The following is a 20712-nucleotide window of genomic DNA, read 5'->3' as shown; positions in this document are numbered from 1 at the left end:
TCCTTTCCAGTTTCAGTGAGGCAAAGTATTCAGTTACATACTGTCCCCTAAAATCTGTCCCTGAAAGGAATTATTCAACCCCAAATCTTCCCTCACATGAGCACCTTTGAGTTGCAGGTACTAGGATCCAAACCAACAGGTGTTGGAACAGTATTTTTGGAACTAGGTGTCTTCCAAGAACTACTTCTGTCTTAACCTAGTCTCAACTCAGTTAGGCACAACTTAAATTTATTATGCCCATGTCCCAGCTCTTCCAGCTGCACAGAGAGTTTCAGTGAAACCAACCAAGTCTGAGCATTTATGGTTTGGAATTACTTTTGATTCTGAAGAGAAGGCAAAAAAGGCCATCCTGACAAAAATGTTAAGATTCAGTAATAATTTACTTCAATTTTTCTAATTTGCAAGTGAGCAATGATTTAGTGATAATTACTAGAACTGATGCTAAAATTCCATAATTTTCTATTTTGGCATATCCTATATTGGGAAGTAATTAACCTTCAGAGGAGAGAGTGGTTGAATTCAGAACAGCCACCTCTACCACTGGCATTTTGTCACTTTACTCTCAACCCCCCATCATTACCTGTTGGGTATTTGGGGGTGGTGTTTAAGGCATCATTTCAAACACTGAGATTTATAAATGCAGGTTAAGTTCTCCATCCCAGTGCTTTTTATTTCACAAATACCTGGCTGGCAGCTGGGACAAGCAGCACTGAAATTCCACATGAGGAATACCTTCTGGAATGGCAGGACATGAGTTGGACAAGTGTCACTTATCTCAAAAAGAATTCCAGCTCTAAAGGTACTTCCTATACTCTGGCTGATCTAAGATATTTAGGTAAATTCTGGATATTTAAAGGAAGAGCTGTAAAATGATTTGCCAACTTAAATGCATAAAGTCTTGTACCTGTAGGAGGCATCAGGCAGCATGGACATGAACTGATAGTTTATGTCATTGATTTCACAGCTCTCTTTCAGATTAGCACCCATAGATTTTCAGCACACAGACTGTAACTTTAATCCAGAAGGCAGGAATATTTAAGTGAAAACATAATACTTGTCCTTTTTATTTATGTAGTTCTACCCTTACTCCAAAACTTTACTGAAAAAATTCCAGATACTATCAGAAGTAAAATAAACAAAGGAGAACATAGACACTTCAATTTCACAAGCCCAGGCACAAGACAGGAGCTTCCACTGACTCATAAAGTCAGCTTAAAGAACACTTGGACACAACTGAGACAACACAGCTGGTTTTTTATGCTGCTCTGCACAGTCAGGACAGAAAGGAAACATTTGCTGGAGTGTTTGATGAAGTCTCTAAAGCTCCCTTTCCTTCTCCTCTAGCTCAAAGGTGTCTGATCTATTTGCTTCATTTGCAAATAAAATTTAAAAAAATAATGCAATGTTTATGCAATGAAGACCTGGAAGCAGAACTGTATTTTCTTATGTTCTTTATCTATACAGTATATTGAATAACATAAGGAGAGAGAGCAAACCTCTTGATAACATTTTTCTGGACAGTTTATCACTGGATTTTTCCTTTTCTGATTCATCTTTTGCAGGTTTTTCTTCTTTTTCAAAAGACTGAGACAACTGGATCTGAATTTTCTCCTGTCAAAGAGTAAAAATCAGTCACCACACAAATGATTTCAAACAATACCTGCAGGAGAAATGTTCTGTACTATATTACCTGCAAAAATAATGAAGCAACAACAAAAAAAAATTGTTTACCTATTCTTTCTGATTCCACATGTGCTCCATGTTACCACACAATGAAATTATTTATCAGTAAATCAGTGTACAGAGAAGGCATAGAAAGGATCACAGACATTTTTGAAATTAAACACACTTTCCAGGCCCTGAATGCTATTGCAAAATGAATTCAAAGTATCTTACTCCATACATGTAAGAAAAGAATCAGGTTTTTCAGATGTATAAATTTTATACTGCCTCTATATTTTTAAGTCATGTCTCATCCACAATGCTTTTTTTTCCCCCATTCTTTACAGTTCTTAACTGTAAAAGCTTGTTTCAAGTTTTGGTTTGGTTCATACCAAGAAAAAACAAACCAAAAATTTCTATCTAAGACTAGCATTTCCAGATCCACAAAAAGGGGAAATATTTACAGTACAATATATCAAGGCAAAGTTTGCAGACCTGTCATCAAGGCTTAGTTTCATAACTTCCTGTGTATTTTGATAGAGTAGCTTTGTGTGCAATCACCTCAAAATCTGTGGTTTTATATCAGCAGGTGAACTATTATAAAACCTGTTTCTCAATACAGCAAAAAGTTTCCCTGTGAAATTAGTGGCATAATGCTCTCCTAAATACCTTGAACAGTGCAAGACTGCAGTTTGTTTTTCATGCCCCTTTCCTGTTTCAGGAGGTTGTCAGTGAAGGACCAACACACTTCAGGCAGCCAGAACTGAGGAGTTTGGGAGCAGTGGAGTCACCAATGCCTGCGGGACTCCCATGAGAGCAACGGCCAAGTCCTGTCAGAACCAGACTCCCCTGTCACCTTGTAACTCCCTCAAATGACAGTTCTGCTCCCCCAGATGCCAGCTGAGTCCATGCTGTCACCTCCACATTCCTGACAACATCCAATCCTTCCCAATCCAGAGAGCCGCCCCTCACGCACTCCTGCCCGTACCTGTTCTGCCCTGCACCTTAATCCTTTCCCACACAAGTCCTCACTCTTCCCTCAAGCCCCTTCTTACCCACATGCAGGCTCTTGCTCTAAGCTCTGCTCTTGTGTCATTGCCCAGCCTTGATCTCACCCGTGGAATGCAGCCAGGGTTAAATTTAGCCAGGATCCACCAGGCTGGAGCTGCTCACGTGCCCACCCGCAGCGGCACAGGGGAGCCCTGCCCAGCCAGGCTCTGCCCAACAGGAGCTCCCTCTGCAGAGCCACAGCTTCTTCAAATGAGGGAAAGAGTCACTGAGAGCTTTACCAGCTCTCCCTTTCATTAGGACTTTCCCCCACAATAAATGTTCCAATTAAACTTCCTAATTCATGAACACCCACTAAACAACAACTCAGAGTCAATGAAGGTTTCTCAGCTTTGGACAGCATCTACAACCACATCTGATAAATACCAGCAAGTCACCAGCAAGGAACTCTCTCATCTGATTCCCTCCTATCTTGAGAATTCACTTGGCTACAAACCTTAAGGAGTCCAGAACAAGTATCTGCATTCCTTGCCTCATAAACCTGTGGGTAATTTAAATGAACAATTGATTTGTCACTACAAAGTGTTCTACACTCACCATTCACCAAGTAGCTGTGTAACTTTTATTTGAGAAAGAAATGTTGCTGTCCTATTAAGAAATTGTTCCTGACTTGGATTCACCAATATGTTATCTTCCATGTTACAATAACACTCTACAAAATTGAGTGAATTAAGGAAATTTTCAGTCTGATGTTTCCTCACTAGAAAAGTGACTGCAACTTCTAAACTCATTCCAAGTAATGCACATAGCAATAGTTTAGTCAAAGGATCTCAGCAAGTAATCATTTTCATACTTCCTTCCCCAACAAGAGCTAAAAAAAGGAATCACCATCTGAACAGCCAGTTCTGCTACTACACCAGCTCTACTTCAAAGTGTGATACACCAGAACTGGGTACCAAAGGGCACTTTCTTGTGATTTCATGCTATAAAAACTGTAGCATCTAATTAAATATGACCTACTTGACTGGAAAGCTGCTGAAAAATCTTTTAACTTCTCTTCCCCTATAAAACTCTCTTAATCCCACCCTGTTTGCAGCAGGCCTCTGCTGGCATTTGGACTGAACAGACCCCTTGGCCCGACTGTGATCACCCATCCCAAGCCCTCGTTGTAGAAGAGGAAATTTCACCAAATTTTGATGAAAGAAGAAAAAGTTGAACACACAGGAAAATGTCCCAAATCATAAAAACCTGATAAATCCTGCCAGCTTAACACATTTGGGAAAAGGTAAGAATATATCTCAAAGGCCTACATGCTGAGGCTGGGCTTTCTACCAGAAAAACCAACATAAGTCGATAGAAATTAACATTACATCCCCTTGCCTTCTCCTCCCACTCCCTCTCCATTGGGCTATTTTGTTTTGCTTAGAAAGTTCAACCTTTTGAAGATTTATTTACTTGTTACTCATAATAACAGCTGTCATTCATATGAAAACAGTTCCTCCTTAGAAAGGGCTGAACTGGATCACCCTTTGCTAGTGCTTGTACTTTGTGTTGGAAAATAGTCAGAACAACCTGATGTTTACACAAATGATGGCAAGAGAATATAGTTAGTGTTACAATGATAAAAGATCAAACATATCAGTTATGTTCTTCCTCTCATAATAAATCTGTAAGCTCATACTTCCACACTACCTTTTAGTAAAGGGCTGCCAGTGCTTTTTAACAAGTATCAAAAATATGCAAGGCTCTTATCTAGGCTTCTCAGGAAGAAGCAGTATCTTCCTTCATGTTGCAATTGAAAATAGAAACATAGATCAGAAAAGAAATTCAAGAAATTCATCTGCTTGAGACAATTTCTTTGGTCTGTCACCCTCTTCCATCACAGCCTTCTGAGGAGGAACAGCCAGTGGTGCCTTGCTAAGTGCCTCCTGCACCCACCTGTGTCAGGAACTTCACCCTGCTGGAGCTGCTGGTGTGAAGGGTGACTCATGACCAGTCACAGACAACACCATGGAGTTATCCCCAAACTCACACTATCACCAGCAACATTATCCTGAATTTAACCTATGTTATGTTTTAAAACTAAACTGGAAGCCACTTTTTAGTTGCAATCAGAGATACAACAAAGCAGTGACTCTTCCAGGAAGGGGAGCATCAGAGGTGATGGTCCTGCTGCAGAGACACCTGTGCAAGGCAGGCTCTTCCCTCTCCAAGCCACTGCACCTCCCACACATCCCAAGCACAATTAATGCTTCAGGGTATGGGGCTGGAGGCATATTAGTCCCAATTGCAGCAGCTGATTGGCACATATGAAGAGCTCTCCCAGGCTTTCCCAAAGATAGTTTAGGAAAGGAGGCAAAATGGGTGAAGAAATTGCCTGTGTGAGTGGTTACAGAGGGTCATGGGAGACCTGTGCCCCACAGGATTGCACTCCAGCATCAGAACTTGTAACAGATTCCCACTTCTAACTCTCCAACACATTTCTCCACCCTCCAGGGAAGAACTAAATTTGTTCTAGCAATCATTCTCTGCACAGCTATTGGGATTCATAAGCCATTTCTCCTACATTACTGCTTCCAAAGAAAACTCACAGCTAGCTCTAATTTTGTTCTTAAGGCAATCTGCTCTCTGGTATTCCTTTTGTACAAACTTACATTATCACACAATCCAATTCATTCAGCAGAACCAGCCTTGACATCCCTCCTGCTGCTGCAAGGACTCCTTTCAAGGGCCACCTGGCAGCACAGAGCTAGGGACAGATTCCCAGAGGACTTGGCCACAAACATCACCTTATAAATGTCTGATTTTAAACCATTCAGCACATGGGCTTGTGTGGTGCTGGAGGTTGGAAATGCCTCTTATGTTGGAAATATACCACTCATAATCAGTCCACCAAATCAGGTTTGTTGTAATTTGCTACAGTGACTGGCAAACTCCACTGCTTCAGACTGAACAACTCAGCCTGGCCAGATCTCTCAGTCTATTTTGTTATCTTATAGGAAACATTACAAGGCAATCATTGTGAATTGATTTGAAATTGACTGGAAATCATTGTAAACATCAATAACTCTCCTGTTGGCTTTTAATCCTTTACTCTGCAACCTATTCCAAACTATGACTTAGATTTTCATCATGGTAGCAGGCCCAGTTTCTGAATTCCTCTGGTCAACACTTCAAATTCTGCTATATTAGTAAAAGCCTACAAAAATACTATTTTCTTCTTTTTCCAGAGGAACAAAACCCTGCAAACCTGGAAGGTTTCATTCCAAACCTACTGCTTCAGTCTCAAAAAATTTTAATTAGCTTGACAAAAACCTACATGAGCTCTCAATGTCCATCTTTCCTCAGAACTGAAGTACCACCTGTCCAGCAAAACCCCCTCACATCCTGCTTTCTACTGGTTCCTTCTTAACCAAAGGTAGACTTTTCACAAAAGCACAGTTTAGAAGCTTTTCAATAACAGCAAAGGCCCACTTCTGTTTTGATAAGCATGAACAAACCCAGCATTTTGATGGGCCTCACTCATGCACAGAACTAAAGCCAGCAGCAGGGTTTTGTTCTGAAAATACAGACTGGTATGGAGGTAAAGTCAGGAAATATGGATTTTGTTTAAATTCTCTAAAGTAATTTTACGTATTTTGTTCAGCATGTAGGAATTTCTGTAAGTGTGTTCTATAATTTTAATAGATTAATTCAGATATACCTCAGGCAGGTATTACAGAGCTACCAGCAACTGGGACTAACATGCAGAAATTCAGTTACAACACCAGAAATCACAACTGTTTCCATTTTCAAAATGTACAAAGACAGTAAATTAGGCTCCACACTAATCACAATGTTTCTGTCTTACTAATTGCAGACAGCACTTAAGCAGTTTAAGAGTCCCTCAAGTGCACTGTTGGACTAACAAGTTAAAAGAACTGACAACCCCCCTCCTTCTGCCCACAGATATCAACCAGCATAGCTCAGGAAAAAAAAGCAGCAAATTCTGCACCTGATATTACCACCTCTATTAGATCAGTATAAAAAAAAAATAAAACCAGATGGTATCCACATATTTAAAGAATACCCAACAGATTTTCTTTTGAACAAGAAGTTACTTGAAATAGTTCCAGAAACTTCAGTAAGGTGATTTTTACCTGGAGGTCCTGGGATATTTCAGCTGTGGGAGGTGGTGGATATTCTTCACATACAGCAAGGCTCCGAACTAACTTTAACTTTGTGTTTGACTAAAGGAAAGTATGTAAAATTAAAATCTATGGCTTATAAAAGATAATATAAATATACCATAAGCCGTTATTTTTTTCATTCATTATATGAAAAACAAAATGGCTGAAAACAGCATTCTTCACGTTTTCAATAGAATAAATAATTCCCTTTAGAATGAAAATACCCAAGCAATTGCAGCTTTTGAAGGCACTACCAGCACAATAGAGCACATCTAAAGAAAAGTAAATAAAACACTGGGAAAGTGTTTCTCTCCGTTACAATAAAAAGCCACCAAAAATATAAAGGCAAATCACAAAAGCAAACAACTAGGCAAGACAAAAACCCAACAGAATAAAACAAAGCTACAATGCCAAAAAACAAAACTAAAGGCACTTTGCACAAAGTAACGAAGCCGCACCAAGCATGAAGGGCTCCCTTCGCATGCCAGCACGCCGGGCTACCGTACCTTGGACCTTTTGGCCGTCTGTGCCAAGGACTGCGCTGGCCGCTGGGACAGGCACAACAGAGAAGGGACATTAGCTCAGGGCACAGGGTTAATGCTCAGGCTGTACAGGAGAAAGCTGTGACAGTTAGCACCGACACGGCACGGCTGGGACAGCAACAGCAGCAGCTGCTGCGGATTCGGGGCTCTCCCGCTTTCAGTGGGCTTGGCCTTGATTTCCCTTCTTCATTTATCAGCAAGAGATACCAGAGCACTTCTACAGGAACCAAGCATTATCCTTGTTCAGTGGCATCCAAGCAGTTTACTCACTCAGCCAGCTCTCAGCTACACTTTCAGTTCTTGTTTCCTAATTTCCTTGGCAACGTGACATGGTTTTTATAAATTTTCTTTCTACTCCTGAAACCTTCCTAGAAAAATTATATTAAAAAAAGGAAAGCATTGCCTCTACCACGGGAACAGATAACAGATGATAACCTATCATAAGCAGCTTAAAACATGTGGGATCTTTTTCTTTTACCTTGGGACCTATACAAGTATGTTTTAAAATGGGCTACTGATGATTTTTTTTTCATTTAGTAATTTACTATGAATTAATATGCTTTTTCTCCTCCCAGAGCACTTCTACAGGAACCAAGCATTATCCTTGTTCAGTGGCATCCAAGCAGTTTACTCACTCAGCCAGCTCTCAGCTACACTTTCAATTCTTGTTTCCTAATTTCCTTGGCAACGTGACATGGTTTTTATAAATTCTCTACCTACTCCTGAAACCTTCGTAGAAAAATTATATTAAAAAAAGGAAAGCATTGCCTCTACCACGGGAACAGATAACAGATGATAACCTATCACAAGCAGCTTAAAACATGTGGGATCTTTTTCTTTCATCTTGGGACCTATACAAGTATGTTTTAAAATGGGCTACTGATGATTTTTTTTTCATTTAGTAATTTACTATGAATTATTATGTTTTTTCTCCTCCCAGAGCCACTTTAGTAACTTATTATGCAATAATTTGCTTTTTCCTCCCAAAGCCCTTCTTCTATTACAATTATTCCTTAAAATAAATTACCAGGCTTTTACTACAATATGCACAGCTGAAAGGTACATTTGAATCAACAAAAGCATTTAATGATTTGTTAACTGCATAGTTAAAACTAACTCAGCCCTCAGTGCCAGCAGCACAAGAATAGAAACATTTAGAGTGACATCACATAATTTAAGTACTGGTTTCCCTGGAGAACTAAAACTGATGAATAGACAAGCTTTTAACAGAACAGGTTTTAGTGAACACAGGCCTAATATTTGTAAGGACAAATTAACATCAGTAATGCAATTTCAAGTGTTGTTTAATGGATAATATTTCTTCCTTTAAAAAGGAAACTGAAGTGAAACCACACTGGAAAACTCTATGAATGCAGCTCTCCTTGCCTTAGCTCAGAGGAGATGTCTCTCAAGCACCTGAACTTCTTAGCAGGGCATACAACATCACTAAAAGGAAACCTCACCTACAGCAAAGAGCTCTACCATGTAAAGGCAGAACTGCTTTTTCTCTCATTTTCCTCAAATCCCACATGTCTATTTTGGATGTTGCACCAGCTTAGCTGAAGAGCAGCAGAAGGGAGCTCATTTCACATGTAACAGAATTTTAAATAGCTGCACTGAAAACCAACTGAACTCACCAGCAGTGAGTTTTTTTTCCTTTTTAAAGGAAGCTTGCTGAGATTTTGAGCAGCAGAGACAGTTGAAATGCTTTCATACCTGGAGCCATTCAGACTCTGAGTTTTACTGTTTCCATACCTGGAACCACACAGAGACTTTGAGTTTTTTTGTTACGTGTAAAATATGTTTTCATTTCCATCATCTCCTCTGAAAGCATTCCTTGCATTCTGAAAGCTGGCACTGCATATCCCTGACAAAGTTTCAAGCTACTAAATTTCAAAAACTGGATGATTTCCCAAGCTCCTATCAATTACTCTAGCCTCAATCAGCTCAGGTGTGTTCAAATCAAGTTGTGCAAATTTAAAGTCACATCAGGACTGTCAGTGGAGTCCTCAGCTCACTGTCAAGAGACAAAAGAATCTATACTCAGGAAATTGTTTACTTTTGCAAAATTTTGCAAGCTTTGAAGCCAGTACATAAGCCAAAAGAATGTATGGAAGGAAACACCCCAGATCCAGATTTGATAGGGCACAAGAGGGAATTCAACCCAGTTATACAGGACATTGAGCTCCTGCTCACTAATTAGATAAGTCACACATATTTCTGTTATTTTTAAGAGTGATTTGAAAAAAAAAAAACAACGAAGAAATGGTTGAATGGTTGTTGGGACTAAACACCAATAACATTGGGGAGAGCTGGAGGGCCACTGTAGGAGGGAGGTTTTCCTTCACAGGATGAGACAAGTGTAACTCCACCCATCATATTCAAACTTCTCATCTAGAAACAACTGCCCTGTCCAACATTCCTGTGATAGATGTGGACTCCTGGCTTCCCTGTGTAACTTCAAGGATGTCAAAACCCAGATTCCCAGTCCCCCCGAGCCAGCTGTGACCGTGAGCAGTAAGCACCACACACATGTCATGGGAGAAGCACAGGAACAAAGCTGGTGGGGCTGCAGGGACAGCTCAGGTGAGCACAGCCCAAAGGTGCAAGGTCTGGCCTGGAAGTACAAACCCCAAATTCCTCTGGCACCACCACCAACTGCCCTCTCAGAGCTTGGAAATGGGTGGCTACAATCCAATTATTCCTTTCTGGGATAAAACCACACTGACAGAGGATGACACCACTTCCACTGGAATTCCAGGACAGCAGGTAGCCAATGTACATTGTAGCTGTTAATGCACAAATCTCTCTTTTCAGGCTCATGAATTTTATCTCTGTCCTAATTTCTCTGCATTTATGAAGTTTTGCTCCTACAGAACATCTTTATGTTCCCCATTTATGAAAAATAATTTCTAGCTCATTTAGAATATGCAATCCTTGGTGAGTGCAAATTAGGCAATTTCTTTATATTTGCAGCTCTCAAAGACTTTCACTGCCTTAAGAAAACACTGTTAATGAAAGCCCTATTTATAGCCATTATGGGCAGGATTTCAAGACTGTTTAAAAGCAAGTATTTCAAATAATTGCATAATGAAAATAATGATTAGGTTCTTGCCTTTGATAAAACCCCACCAACACAACTTTTAAGACCAGCTACTATGCTACATTTCCAACTGCAAAATAAAAAGGGAAGTAAGACAGCCTTTATCAAAAACATATAAATAACCAGGTTTTCAGTAGGAGTATTTGCCTACTTTATTTTTTCCTAAGTACCTCACCAGCTCACATATACTAAATGCAGAAAAGATCTGGAGCTGTTACATGCCTTCCTCTATCATCAGTGTGCTGTCTAAACAAGCTGGATAAAAACAGGTCAGGCACAAGATGGCAAACTCAGACGTGTGAAGGGTTTTGTGAGAAGGGGTTTTATTTCTGAAGCACCATTTGGGCATTTCTGAGGATAGGCACAACATGACAAACCTCAACAAAGAGTCCTCTAAGGACATTCAGTATTTTACCTTTCTGCAAAATTAGGTCTCAATTTTAAATCCAGTCAAGTGCTGCAGTCCCAAGAGCCATGGATAGCTTTGGAATGCTGAGGGAAAGAACAGTGTGGCCCATGGTCACTTGCTGTCCTGCATTAGTGAGCAGTGACAGCAATTTTCCATGACACAGTAGAGGATGACTGATGGAAAAATAGTTTCACCCTTGGACATGGAGGCAGCTCAAGAATAAGAGAATCTGCCCAATCATTTATCTATTCAAAAGTATTACATCCCATATTTTGGAGACAAAGACAGGTAAATCCTGACAAGACTGAGGAAGTGGCAAAAAAGACTTCAGAGAACTTCAGCTGTGAAACAGAGAGGGCAGCTCAAGGTTTATGTTAGTATGGAAGGAAGATACTTGCAGGAAGAGAGATGTCAAGTCGCTAAGTAAAAAAAAAAATATCTAATTACCCCAAAGGACAAGGATATCTGCCTAATCAGCATAAAACAAAATCGGAATTATACTCACTTAACACAACATTTGCCTTGCCTTTATCATACAGTAGATGGGTACGACCCTGCACTCATGCCATGATGCTTTTTTGGGCTTTAAAACAGAAGTCTTTCTAATAATAAACATAAGGGAGTATCTGCAGGATAAATCCAGGATCTTTAATTTGTTGTCAGTATTTCCTGCAGCTTTGTCCTTACAGTGGATGACACTGCCTCACCACCCAGAGACAGAGGCAACACAGACCCTGTATTCCAGCTAATTCTGAATTCATGGGTTGGCACCTGGCCTGGGTAAGATGAACAGGTAGGAGAGCAGTGACTGGTGAACCAAAACCCTTTTGATCACAAGTTCCACCATAGTGCTGATGTGCACATGACTTCTGTCAAAGTACTTTTCATAACAGTGCCTCTTGTCTCCAGTGCCATCTAAATGACACTTGAACCTCACTGCAAATATGCCAGCTAAGAAATGTTCTCTGTATCAGTAACACTGCTTGTGCACTGCTTAGAGAAATTGGGAGTGCTGGCCATGTACTCTAATTAGGTGTTTTCCTCATTTACATTGTACTTCCAACAGCAGACACAGCAGCCAATCAGTTATTAATGCACAACCTCCAAATAATCTGGAATTTACAACCACAATTGCATTTCAAAACACAACCATCAGTTTCTGAACTGTGCTGTTCCAGAAACATGCCTGAATTCAATGGCCCACAATGGAATGTGCTGTATGAGCCTATCTGATCATTCAGAATCCATTCATAAGAGCACACAGCAATGGAAGGAAGGTGTAGCTAAGATCAAAGTTGATGATGGAACATGGTTAGATGCCCTGCTCAATAAATTGAGCATTAAATTTATCATTGAGTATTCCATCGATGGAATGTCAAGTTCAGACAGAGGAAAAAGCACAGCCTGTTTTTTCCATGGTTTAAAGAAGTCAAAAATGAAGTGCTAACTGTACTGAGGAATGTGACTGCAGTTTGTCAGGAGGTACCAAACCTATTCTGCCACCAGGGAGGAGAGCCAAACCCAACCCCCACACAACCTCCACACCCAACCCATCCTCTGAAGCACTCAGTTAGTAAACAAAGTACACAACAAATTCCAGTAAGTTTCTGATAATCCTTTCTAACATTTCTCAGCAAATCCTTTGCTCTTTTTCCCACCACACAGTAACATTTAACCTGCACTTAATGACAAGTACTATGTCCACTGAAATCTCAAACTGTTTAACCATCCATTAGTTAAACACATGCTGACTGCTACTGTTCCACAAGGGTTTTTTTACTATGGACAACCCCAAGTTTTTGTTTTGTATTTTAGCATAAAACATGCTTTAAATGGGAAATCCTCAAATATGAGGCTTATATATTTGCACTGGCAGCCTCCACAGTACAAGTGACATTAACTTCTGCTGTTTCAGTTGTTGCAAGGGGCTTGCTCACAGTAGCCAGGTTCCATTTGGTAACTGTCTGTCTTCCTGCCACCCTGGAAATCTGCACCCTCAGCCTGAGTTTTGAATGAACTGCTCATGTAACATCACTGTTCTGATTCTGATGGACACCCCAGGACACCACACTGACAGCAGAGCTGTTTCTATCCACCTGCCTTCACCACACAGTGTCCAGTCCATTTTGTGGATGTGAGATCATCACTTCAGCCCCCAGCTCCTGCTCCTGAACAAGCTCCCAGCCAAGCAATGAACCCCCTGCCAGCCCACAGCCCCTGGCAGCACTGCCAGGTTCATTCATCCCTCTGCACTCTCAGGAGACAGCAGCAGCAGTTGTTTGCAGGAATGTTTATTTCTTGTTTGCCACTTGAGTCTCATAGAAATTTCTACACTAAAATTTGTTAAATGAAAAAATGTGAATGAGATTTTTCCAAATTACTGAACTGCATGAAAATAACTAAACCCTAGATTAATTTTTAAGGCTCAGTACTAGAATATTCCATTAATTAAAGAAAATAGCAGCTCAGCTATAATATCTCCCAGCTTTTCAGTAGCAGTTATTTCTCATGTTACAGGAGAAATATTTCATTTCAAGGATTTATTTTTTCCATAAAATTATCTATTTACACCGATGCCAGCCTTAATAAAGCCAGTAGATATTAAAGTGTAAAACTATTGTTATTGCAGTGGCCTACAAGATTTATCTGGAAGCAATTTACCAGAGCAGTTGAAGCTTACTTTACTCAGTGGAATATTGAATTGTTAGTCTTGAACAAAACTACTCCCCAAAGAGCCTCTTACTCAAATCTCAATAACAAGAATCTAATAAGCTACTGTCCTGTTTTTGCAACCCACAAGAGATCACTCAGATCCCAATCAGGATTTTTATAAAAAATTTGTTTAGTATTAACCCACAGACACAAAATTCCTATGGACAACAATAGTTTTTGCCAAACACAAGTTTCTGTGTTTCCTTTTACAGATCTGGCCTGTTGTGTAGGTTGTGTCAGAAATTTTCAGTTGCTTTCCTGAACTCCTCCCCTCATGTGAGCTGCTGACACTCCTCAGTGACCAGGTGGGCAGCCTCAGCCAGGAGTGAGCTCTCTCTCACACCTAAATCTCAGATTAGATTAAATGTGCTGCCACAAATTCCCAACCCTTCCTTATCAGTGTGTTCTCCACTGACACAAGGTATTTTCACACTATTTGCTTTGCCTCCTTTTCACTTGAAATGTGATGCCACAACTTCCTTACAGGTACTTCACTTCTCCCACCTCCAAAAGCCATCCATTTATATGCCTCAGCTTTTCAGTGTGTGCACAAGGAACTGCCTCAGCTTTCCTGCCTAAAAGTCACCTCCCAAAGCTGTCAAGCAGTGAAGATCAGAGAGGAGAAGGTGCAGGGAGGATCTGCTGCCCCTCAAGGCAGGGTGATGCTGCCCAGCTCATTCTGCAGGTGGCTGGGGCAGCAGCCAGACCTGCTGGCCTCAGGAGCTCTGGATCCCCCTGGCTCCTGGGGACTTGGATTACCTACAGCTGATTACTGCAGCCTTGTGCTGAACAGCTCTGCTGGAAAATCCACACCTGAGCCACCCGAAAGTGCAACAGCTCAAAAGCCCTGGGCTGGCCACCCCTGCCTGGCTGAGCTGCAGCACCATGGCCAAAGCAGCAACACAGCACACACAGCCCAGCTCCAAACTCTGTCAGGATTCAGCAGCAGCAAAAGCCAGCCTGAGTTTGTTCCTTGTTCTGCTACAATGAAAGATTTGACATATACACTCAGGGAAACACAAACATGGGCAAATTGTCTGGTTCCCAGCAAAACCACTCCTCTACTTCACAGAATGAAAAATGACTGAGTCATATTTATATGAGTATAAACAGAGAAGTGGGGCAAAGGAGGAGAGAGGAAGCAATAATCATCATATTTGCTTCCCTAAAACCAACAAAGTTTTGTTCACTGTACCAAAGAAACATACAAGAGGATCAAGAGAATGGAGAACAAGACACAGAGTTATTTAACATGACATACAGGGAAGAATAAAGTGAAAAGTTTCTTACCGGCATGTTGTTTTTGTTATCAGGACAATTTTCATCCTTCTCCACTTGAATCTCTTCCTCACTTCCTGATTTTTTGAGGTTTTCAACTGGGTCTGTATCTTTAAATTCAGCTTCTGAACCCTTCATTGTATCAGTTTCATCTTTTACAGTAAGAATATCAGACATCCTCATTAGAAAAGGTTATTTTAAAATTCTACAAGAAATATGGAACCTTTAGGACAAAGAAAAAGTTAATTATTGAGTAATTTAAAATGAATTAAAAAGCCACCCATACCTAAATAGCTACCCAAAATAAACATGATTTTGCAAAAAGGATACCCCTCTGCTATAACACATTTTCTGTCTTGTATTAGGAGGAGTGATTTGTTTTTAACCACTTTTATCAGTGGTCTGTAACAGCAGACATCCACACAAACAAGAATTGAGAGCTACACTCTTGGATAACGCTCACAGATTTTCTCTTCCACATTTAAAAAAAACCACCTGAACATTCAGATACTCCAAACTAGGCTCCAACAGAAACAAGGCAAGATTTTCTCAAAGGAAAAGAAAATCATATATAGATTCATCTTCAAGGGGTTGGAAGTAAATAGATGAATCATAACACCCCAAGTGTGCAAACATTCATAAATTTCATGAACTTGTAAAGTTTCCTTGTTGACTGGACAAGTTCTGAATGCAGGAATTATCTTACTACAAACTGTAGCAAAACTAGTCTTAATAAAATTAAGCATTCTCTCAAAAATAACGAAGAAGAAAGAAACAAACAATTTAGTAATTAGGATAATAACCATGATCAGCAATTACAATTTATAATAATAATTTTAAATGCTATATAAATAATGAAGCCCCAAATTTTCCATAGGAAATAAGAAACACAGCTCCTTGTCATTACTCAGCTACTGCAAGATGTAAAACCAAGGATCTTCCATTTCCTACAAGAAATAAAGAGTAAGATCTGAATGCCTAAATAAACTAAACTCATAAGAAACAAATAACAATCCTAAGACTGTTATGGAAAAGCTTAATGTTTGATTTAGTACCTGATATGTCCTAGAGTTTGGGGATTGTGGTCTCCCACAAAAATCAAATCGAATAATCCGAAGATCCTTTTCACAGTTGTCAGCCAAGATGTCAGTTGTGATGAACCAGCTGGAATCTGGCAGGAGGAGTCCCATGTCCTTATCCCCAGTGTAGAGTCCTGGACAGAACTGGTTGGTCTTGAATCAGCAAGAACATCCCTTTTGAATGCCTGAAAAATCAACAAAGAAAATTCATTATAGTTTTATTTGCTGTGGAAGGGGAGATGGAACGTGACGACACCTAAAATAGTGAAATTCAGTAAATTACTGAAATAGTCATTTTAAGAAAAGAGAAAGAAGAAATCAGCATTTGTCAAACCCAACCTGCTTGCTCTATCTAGCAGCAGTAACAGTTTCATTGGATGTCCAAGACATTTCTGCATTACAGAGTTAACAAGTAGTCATAATAAACATTTTGTTGGCATTCCTGAAACTCTGTTTCTATAAACAAGCAGGTATCTTCCCAAAGAGTCAGAAATATGCAGCCCAGCAGGTGTGGAGGAGTAGCAGGCCATGAAAGCTCACAAATGGCTGTCAGCAGAACAGTTTTTCTCTTTGTTGGAGTTAATTACCTATGAGCACAGGCCATAAGGCCTATTTTGGGCAACTGCAGTCACAGAAGATGGCTTTACTGCACTCAAGAAAATAATTGCCCTGGAATGAGGATAACAAAAGTGATGAGTTTCCATCTTCCCTGTTTTTCAGAGTTGAGAATCAAGCAGCAGCAGCAGCCCCAAGGGAGCATTGGAAGGCCAGGCCAGAGGAGCCCTGAGAACTCCTGGGGGTGCCCAGTTCCTCCTGCTCCCTCACAGGGGAGATCAAAGCCCAGCTACAACCTCTGCCCCAGGGCTGAGGAAACACAGTTTGGTGAGAGATGAGCTACTACAGACATCTGCAGTGCTGAGATTTACTGCAAAGCACAGAAAAGAAAGATAAAATATGGGCTATGGTTCAGGACTGTAAGAGATCCTTTACTAATGGAGGGGAAAGGATTACAGATGAAAGAAAAAACTGGAAATAAAAAGATGCAAAAATGCAACAAAGGATATCCTGGATTGTTGGTTGTTGAGGTGTTTTTTCCAGACAATCCAGATGCTGATATACAATTTATTAAGAAGCTCAGAACCTTTACAGTAAACAAAACCTGAATAGAGATGCTGTTTCACTTTGTTGACTGACATGTGCTTTCTACAGTATTTAGATAAATGTTAAAAAACATTACAAGCTGAAGACAGCAAAACAAAACCCAAAACATTTATGTCCAGTTGCAAATATAATACTGCAAAGTAAGTGTAATTTAATTACTACTCCCTACAGAAGTCACAAAATAGTAATGATAATCAACATCAAGTTTTTCTTTGATTCTATCAAACACACTTAGAGCTCCTGTCCATTTGCAACACCATTTTAAAAACACATAACAGCATACTCAGTTACCAAAACAGCCTGCAAATATCCTTGCTTGCCTAGGTCAATCCAGGAAAGTGATGCACAAGAAAAGTCCTTGTATTTCCTATGACAAACTAAGTGCAAATTAGTTTAGAACTTGTTCTGAACAGATTTTTCCCTGCAGATAGATTTAAAGCCTGCAGATTTGGTGCTATATACCCTACTGTCAAAGAGATAGAACTGAGGAAAAGCTGTGGAGCTCCAATTCACACAAAAAATATCTCAACTTTGGGTTCATAGAATGGAGCTATTTTGAGTCAACTGGAATCACCATATGTGCATCTATGAGTAAATGCCAAACCCTGTGCTTCACACTAGCAGCAAAGCACACAGAATAAAAGATTAATCTTTGCTTGCCTGATTATTTTTTAATAATACCAGCCATGCATTCATTGAGATTGGTAATGCAACCTTGTGTTTGTGATCCACACCTGGGAGTGTAAGTACTTGGATAACATTTTGTCCCTGAAGTTTCCTCTAATTCAGCCAATTTTCAGAGCTGAGATAATCTGGTTCTAGTTTCTCAACTTCCACAGATTGGATTAAAAAAAGATTTAAGGAATTTTATGTGCTGCAGACCGAGTGGGGGAGCAAACCACAGCCCATCCTTATTCACCTCCCCATGCAGTTGAATGATAATTCCTTGTGTCCGATGTAGGACAGGTAAAAGGAGAAAAAAAAGCAGGAAGGCAGCCCTTAGGAGCTGCTCTGTTTTTTGGGGAGAAAATAATGTCTGGTAAGCAAACTGATAAGGTGAAACAAAATCCCAGCACTGGCTTTACACTGGATTGCAATACAGACCAACACAGTATTTGCAGATTTTAATAGGAGGGACACAAATGAGGTTCTGCCCTAAAATTATCTAAACAGCTGAAAGGACTGAATATTAGAGGCAGAGCATTACCTGGGTTTGCAACTAAAAGCTCAAACAGCTCACAACATGTCTCATGAAAGAAAATCTACCAATTCTAGAATCTTTCATAGGTGACAAAAATAGACACCAACTTTAGTAGACAGGAAGTAAAAGGACTTGCATGTAAGAGTGGAACACAAATGTCATACCTGTGCTCTTCACCCTCAGGACTGCTGTCCCCATCTAAATACTCAGAAGTGAAATGTGCATTCTTTTTCATCATATTAGCAACATTATACCCCAATATTCATCCTAAAATTCATCCTATTATTATTATTATTCATCCTAAAATCTGGTAATCCTCTTTCCAATAGTGCTCACCACTTTGTCTATGCAGCCACTCCCCCCTTTCAGAGGGAGAAGTGTTATTATCAGCTCTGAGATGATGTCCAGCACTGCACACACATGAGCTTTGCAGCCAGCAGATCAGAAAATCAGTCAGGGCTGTGCTCTTAATGCTTTCTTTTGCACAGCCTAGAGGAAAAGTCATAAAAAACCCCAAGAGATCAAGCAAAGTCATTCCTGAGTTTTATGATGGCAGCATCCTGAATCTTGGTACATGAGAAACCACTGGGTCCCTCATTTTGAGTTCTGACTGAAAATTACCATATATAAACCCACTAAACTGACTTGTAATGAGCAGAGATATTTCTGGGAAGAGGATCTAGGAGCTACTCCACTTAATCCAATTTCTCTAAGAGGCATCAAGAGTTCCAACTCCTTGCTGGCAGTGTAGATGGAGACAGGAAGCTTTGCACTGCCCATGACAGAAGAAATCCAGTCTTTTTCTTCTAAAGAGATGGTAAAAGAAGGTGATTTTTTTTTTCTTTAATTATTGATATCATTGTTGTCAAAAGACCCCAGGAATGATTGTCAAAATAACTTGCACCAATCAAATTCAGGACAGAAAAGAGGATTAGAAGGGTGGGGGTGAAAAAAAAAAAAAATCTATGTTCAACATGCAAAGTGGACACACTTTGGAAATGTAATGTAAAAAAGGAACGTGGAAAGGTAAAGTGAAAATTTATTTCTTAAACAAGCTTCTGTTAATTGATAAATCAACAGAATTCCTGCAACCAACAAACACTGGCCTCTTCCCACAACTTCCCCAGCAAGTTTGTACACAGCTCCCTCCTTCAAGTGGAAGAACTGATGGATGAATCCTCCAAACTCTGGGAAAAGTTTTTCCTTACCCCAACATAGGAGTATAAACCTTTCTTGGATGTGCCAGTGCCAATTTTTTTTTTTTAGAAAAGTCAGGACCTTTCTTAGGAAAACAGATCTTTGAAGAGACCTGCACAACAAGAGCTTTTTCCTTCTGCTTTTCACATCAATTATATAAATAAACCTATATTAACATCATAACCTCAGGGCTCCTGGGACTAGAACTCAAACAGCACCAGCCCAACTCAAATAAAGCAAATAAATAAAGATTAATGTTATAGCTGAGAGCCTGGAGAGGAATCCTGAGACAAAAGGTGGACAACCTGGCAAACATCTATATTTGGAACAAATCGGTTCCCCCTGGGAAACTTCTGTTAAGGCAGAGGTGGGAAAAGGACTGAGAAAAGTGCCCAAGGTGATGAAGGAGAGGAAAGGAGAAAAAACAAACAAAAGCAGCCCCACATAACCTTGAAAATCCTGACTTGGAGAGCAAGGGAGGATTCCAGAGGGAGCAACAATTCTCCTGCCCACAAACAGAGCAGGCTGTGCTCATGGATCATCCAGGAGCTGTATGCTAGGGTATGCAACCTTGCTCTCTCTAGTAACTTGTGCCTCAGTGGCCCAGGCTGTTAAAATATACCACCCAGCACCTGTAAAAATGCAGCAGCTGTACTAAGACTGCCATTCCTTTAACAGAAAATTCAAAGCAGCTTTGTACAATTATCAGAAATATAAACTGGAATTATGCAGAGGCAGCTGTTCCCTGTTTCCAGCAAAGTTAACACACTCCTGCTTTCTGCATGTCAGGGCTAAAGTTTGAGAGCCATTCAATGACCAACTAGGGAGCAGAGTCCTGGCCTGCCTGCTGAACTCTGATATTGTGCAGGTCTGATCTTAATTAAAACAATTATTAGAAACAAACAAATGAGAAATTGGTCTACTTTTGAAGCATGAATCTAAAAGATTCCCTAGTCCTGTTTACTGGAAAATGCTACACAAGTGAATCCATGCTGCAATGATTTAAATACATTTAAATCAAAGATTTATGCTTTTCTTGATGATGCTATTTACACAGATTCTGAAGTTCTACATTAATCAGTTAACAACTAAATGCTATTTACTCCATTAGTATTAGAAGATACTTCTTATTTGATTCAATTTACCAAGGTGCTTAGTAATCAGATTTCCAAAGGAAGAGTATGATAAATC

At 40.0% G+C, this 20712-nt stretch overlaps 1 protein-coding gene across 1 annotated transcript in view; it reads right to left on the bottom strand.

Annotated features, from left to right (window-relative positions):
• R3HDM1 (R3H domain containing 1) overlaps positions 1-20712 on the bottom strand; it is a 79667-nt gene that overhangs the window by 34925 nt on the left and 24030 nt on the right. The window contains exons 2-6 of the mRNA XM_054278174.1: positions 15939-16147; positions 14896-15106; positions 7346-7387; positions 6810-6899; positions 1497-1611 (exon numbers count right to left, since the gene is read on the bottom strand). Of these exons, the coding sequence (XP_054134149.1) occupies positions 1497-1611; positions 6810-6899; positions 7346-7387; positions 14896-15066 (418 nt within the window). The 5' untranslated portion in view covers positions 15067-15106; positions 15939-16147. The remainder of the gene's footprint in view (positions 1-1496; positions 1612-6809; positions 6900-7345; positions 7388-14895; positions 15107-15938; positions 16148-20712) is intronic.

Source organism: Melozone crissalis, unplaced genomic scaffold, assembly GCF_028551555.1.
Source record: "Melozone crissalis strain CALT ecotype California unplaced genomic scaffold, PUWL_Pcris_2 ptg000023l_1, whole genome shotgun sequence".
NCBI lineage: Eukaryota > Metazoa > Chordata > Aves > Passeriformes > Passerellidae > Melozone > Melozone crissalis.
Note: the sequence above shows the minus strand (reverse complement) of the source record. Positions and strands in the feature narration are given on the sequence as shown.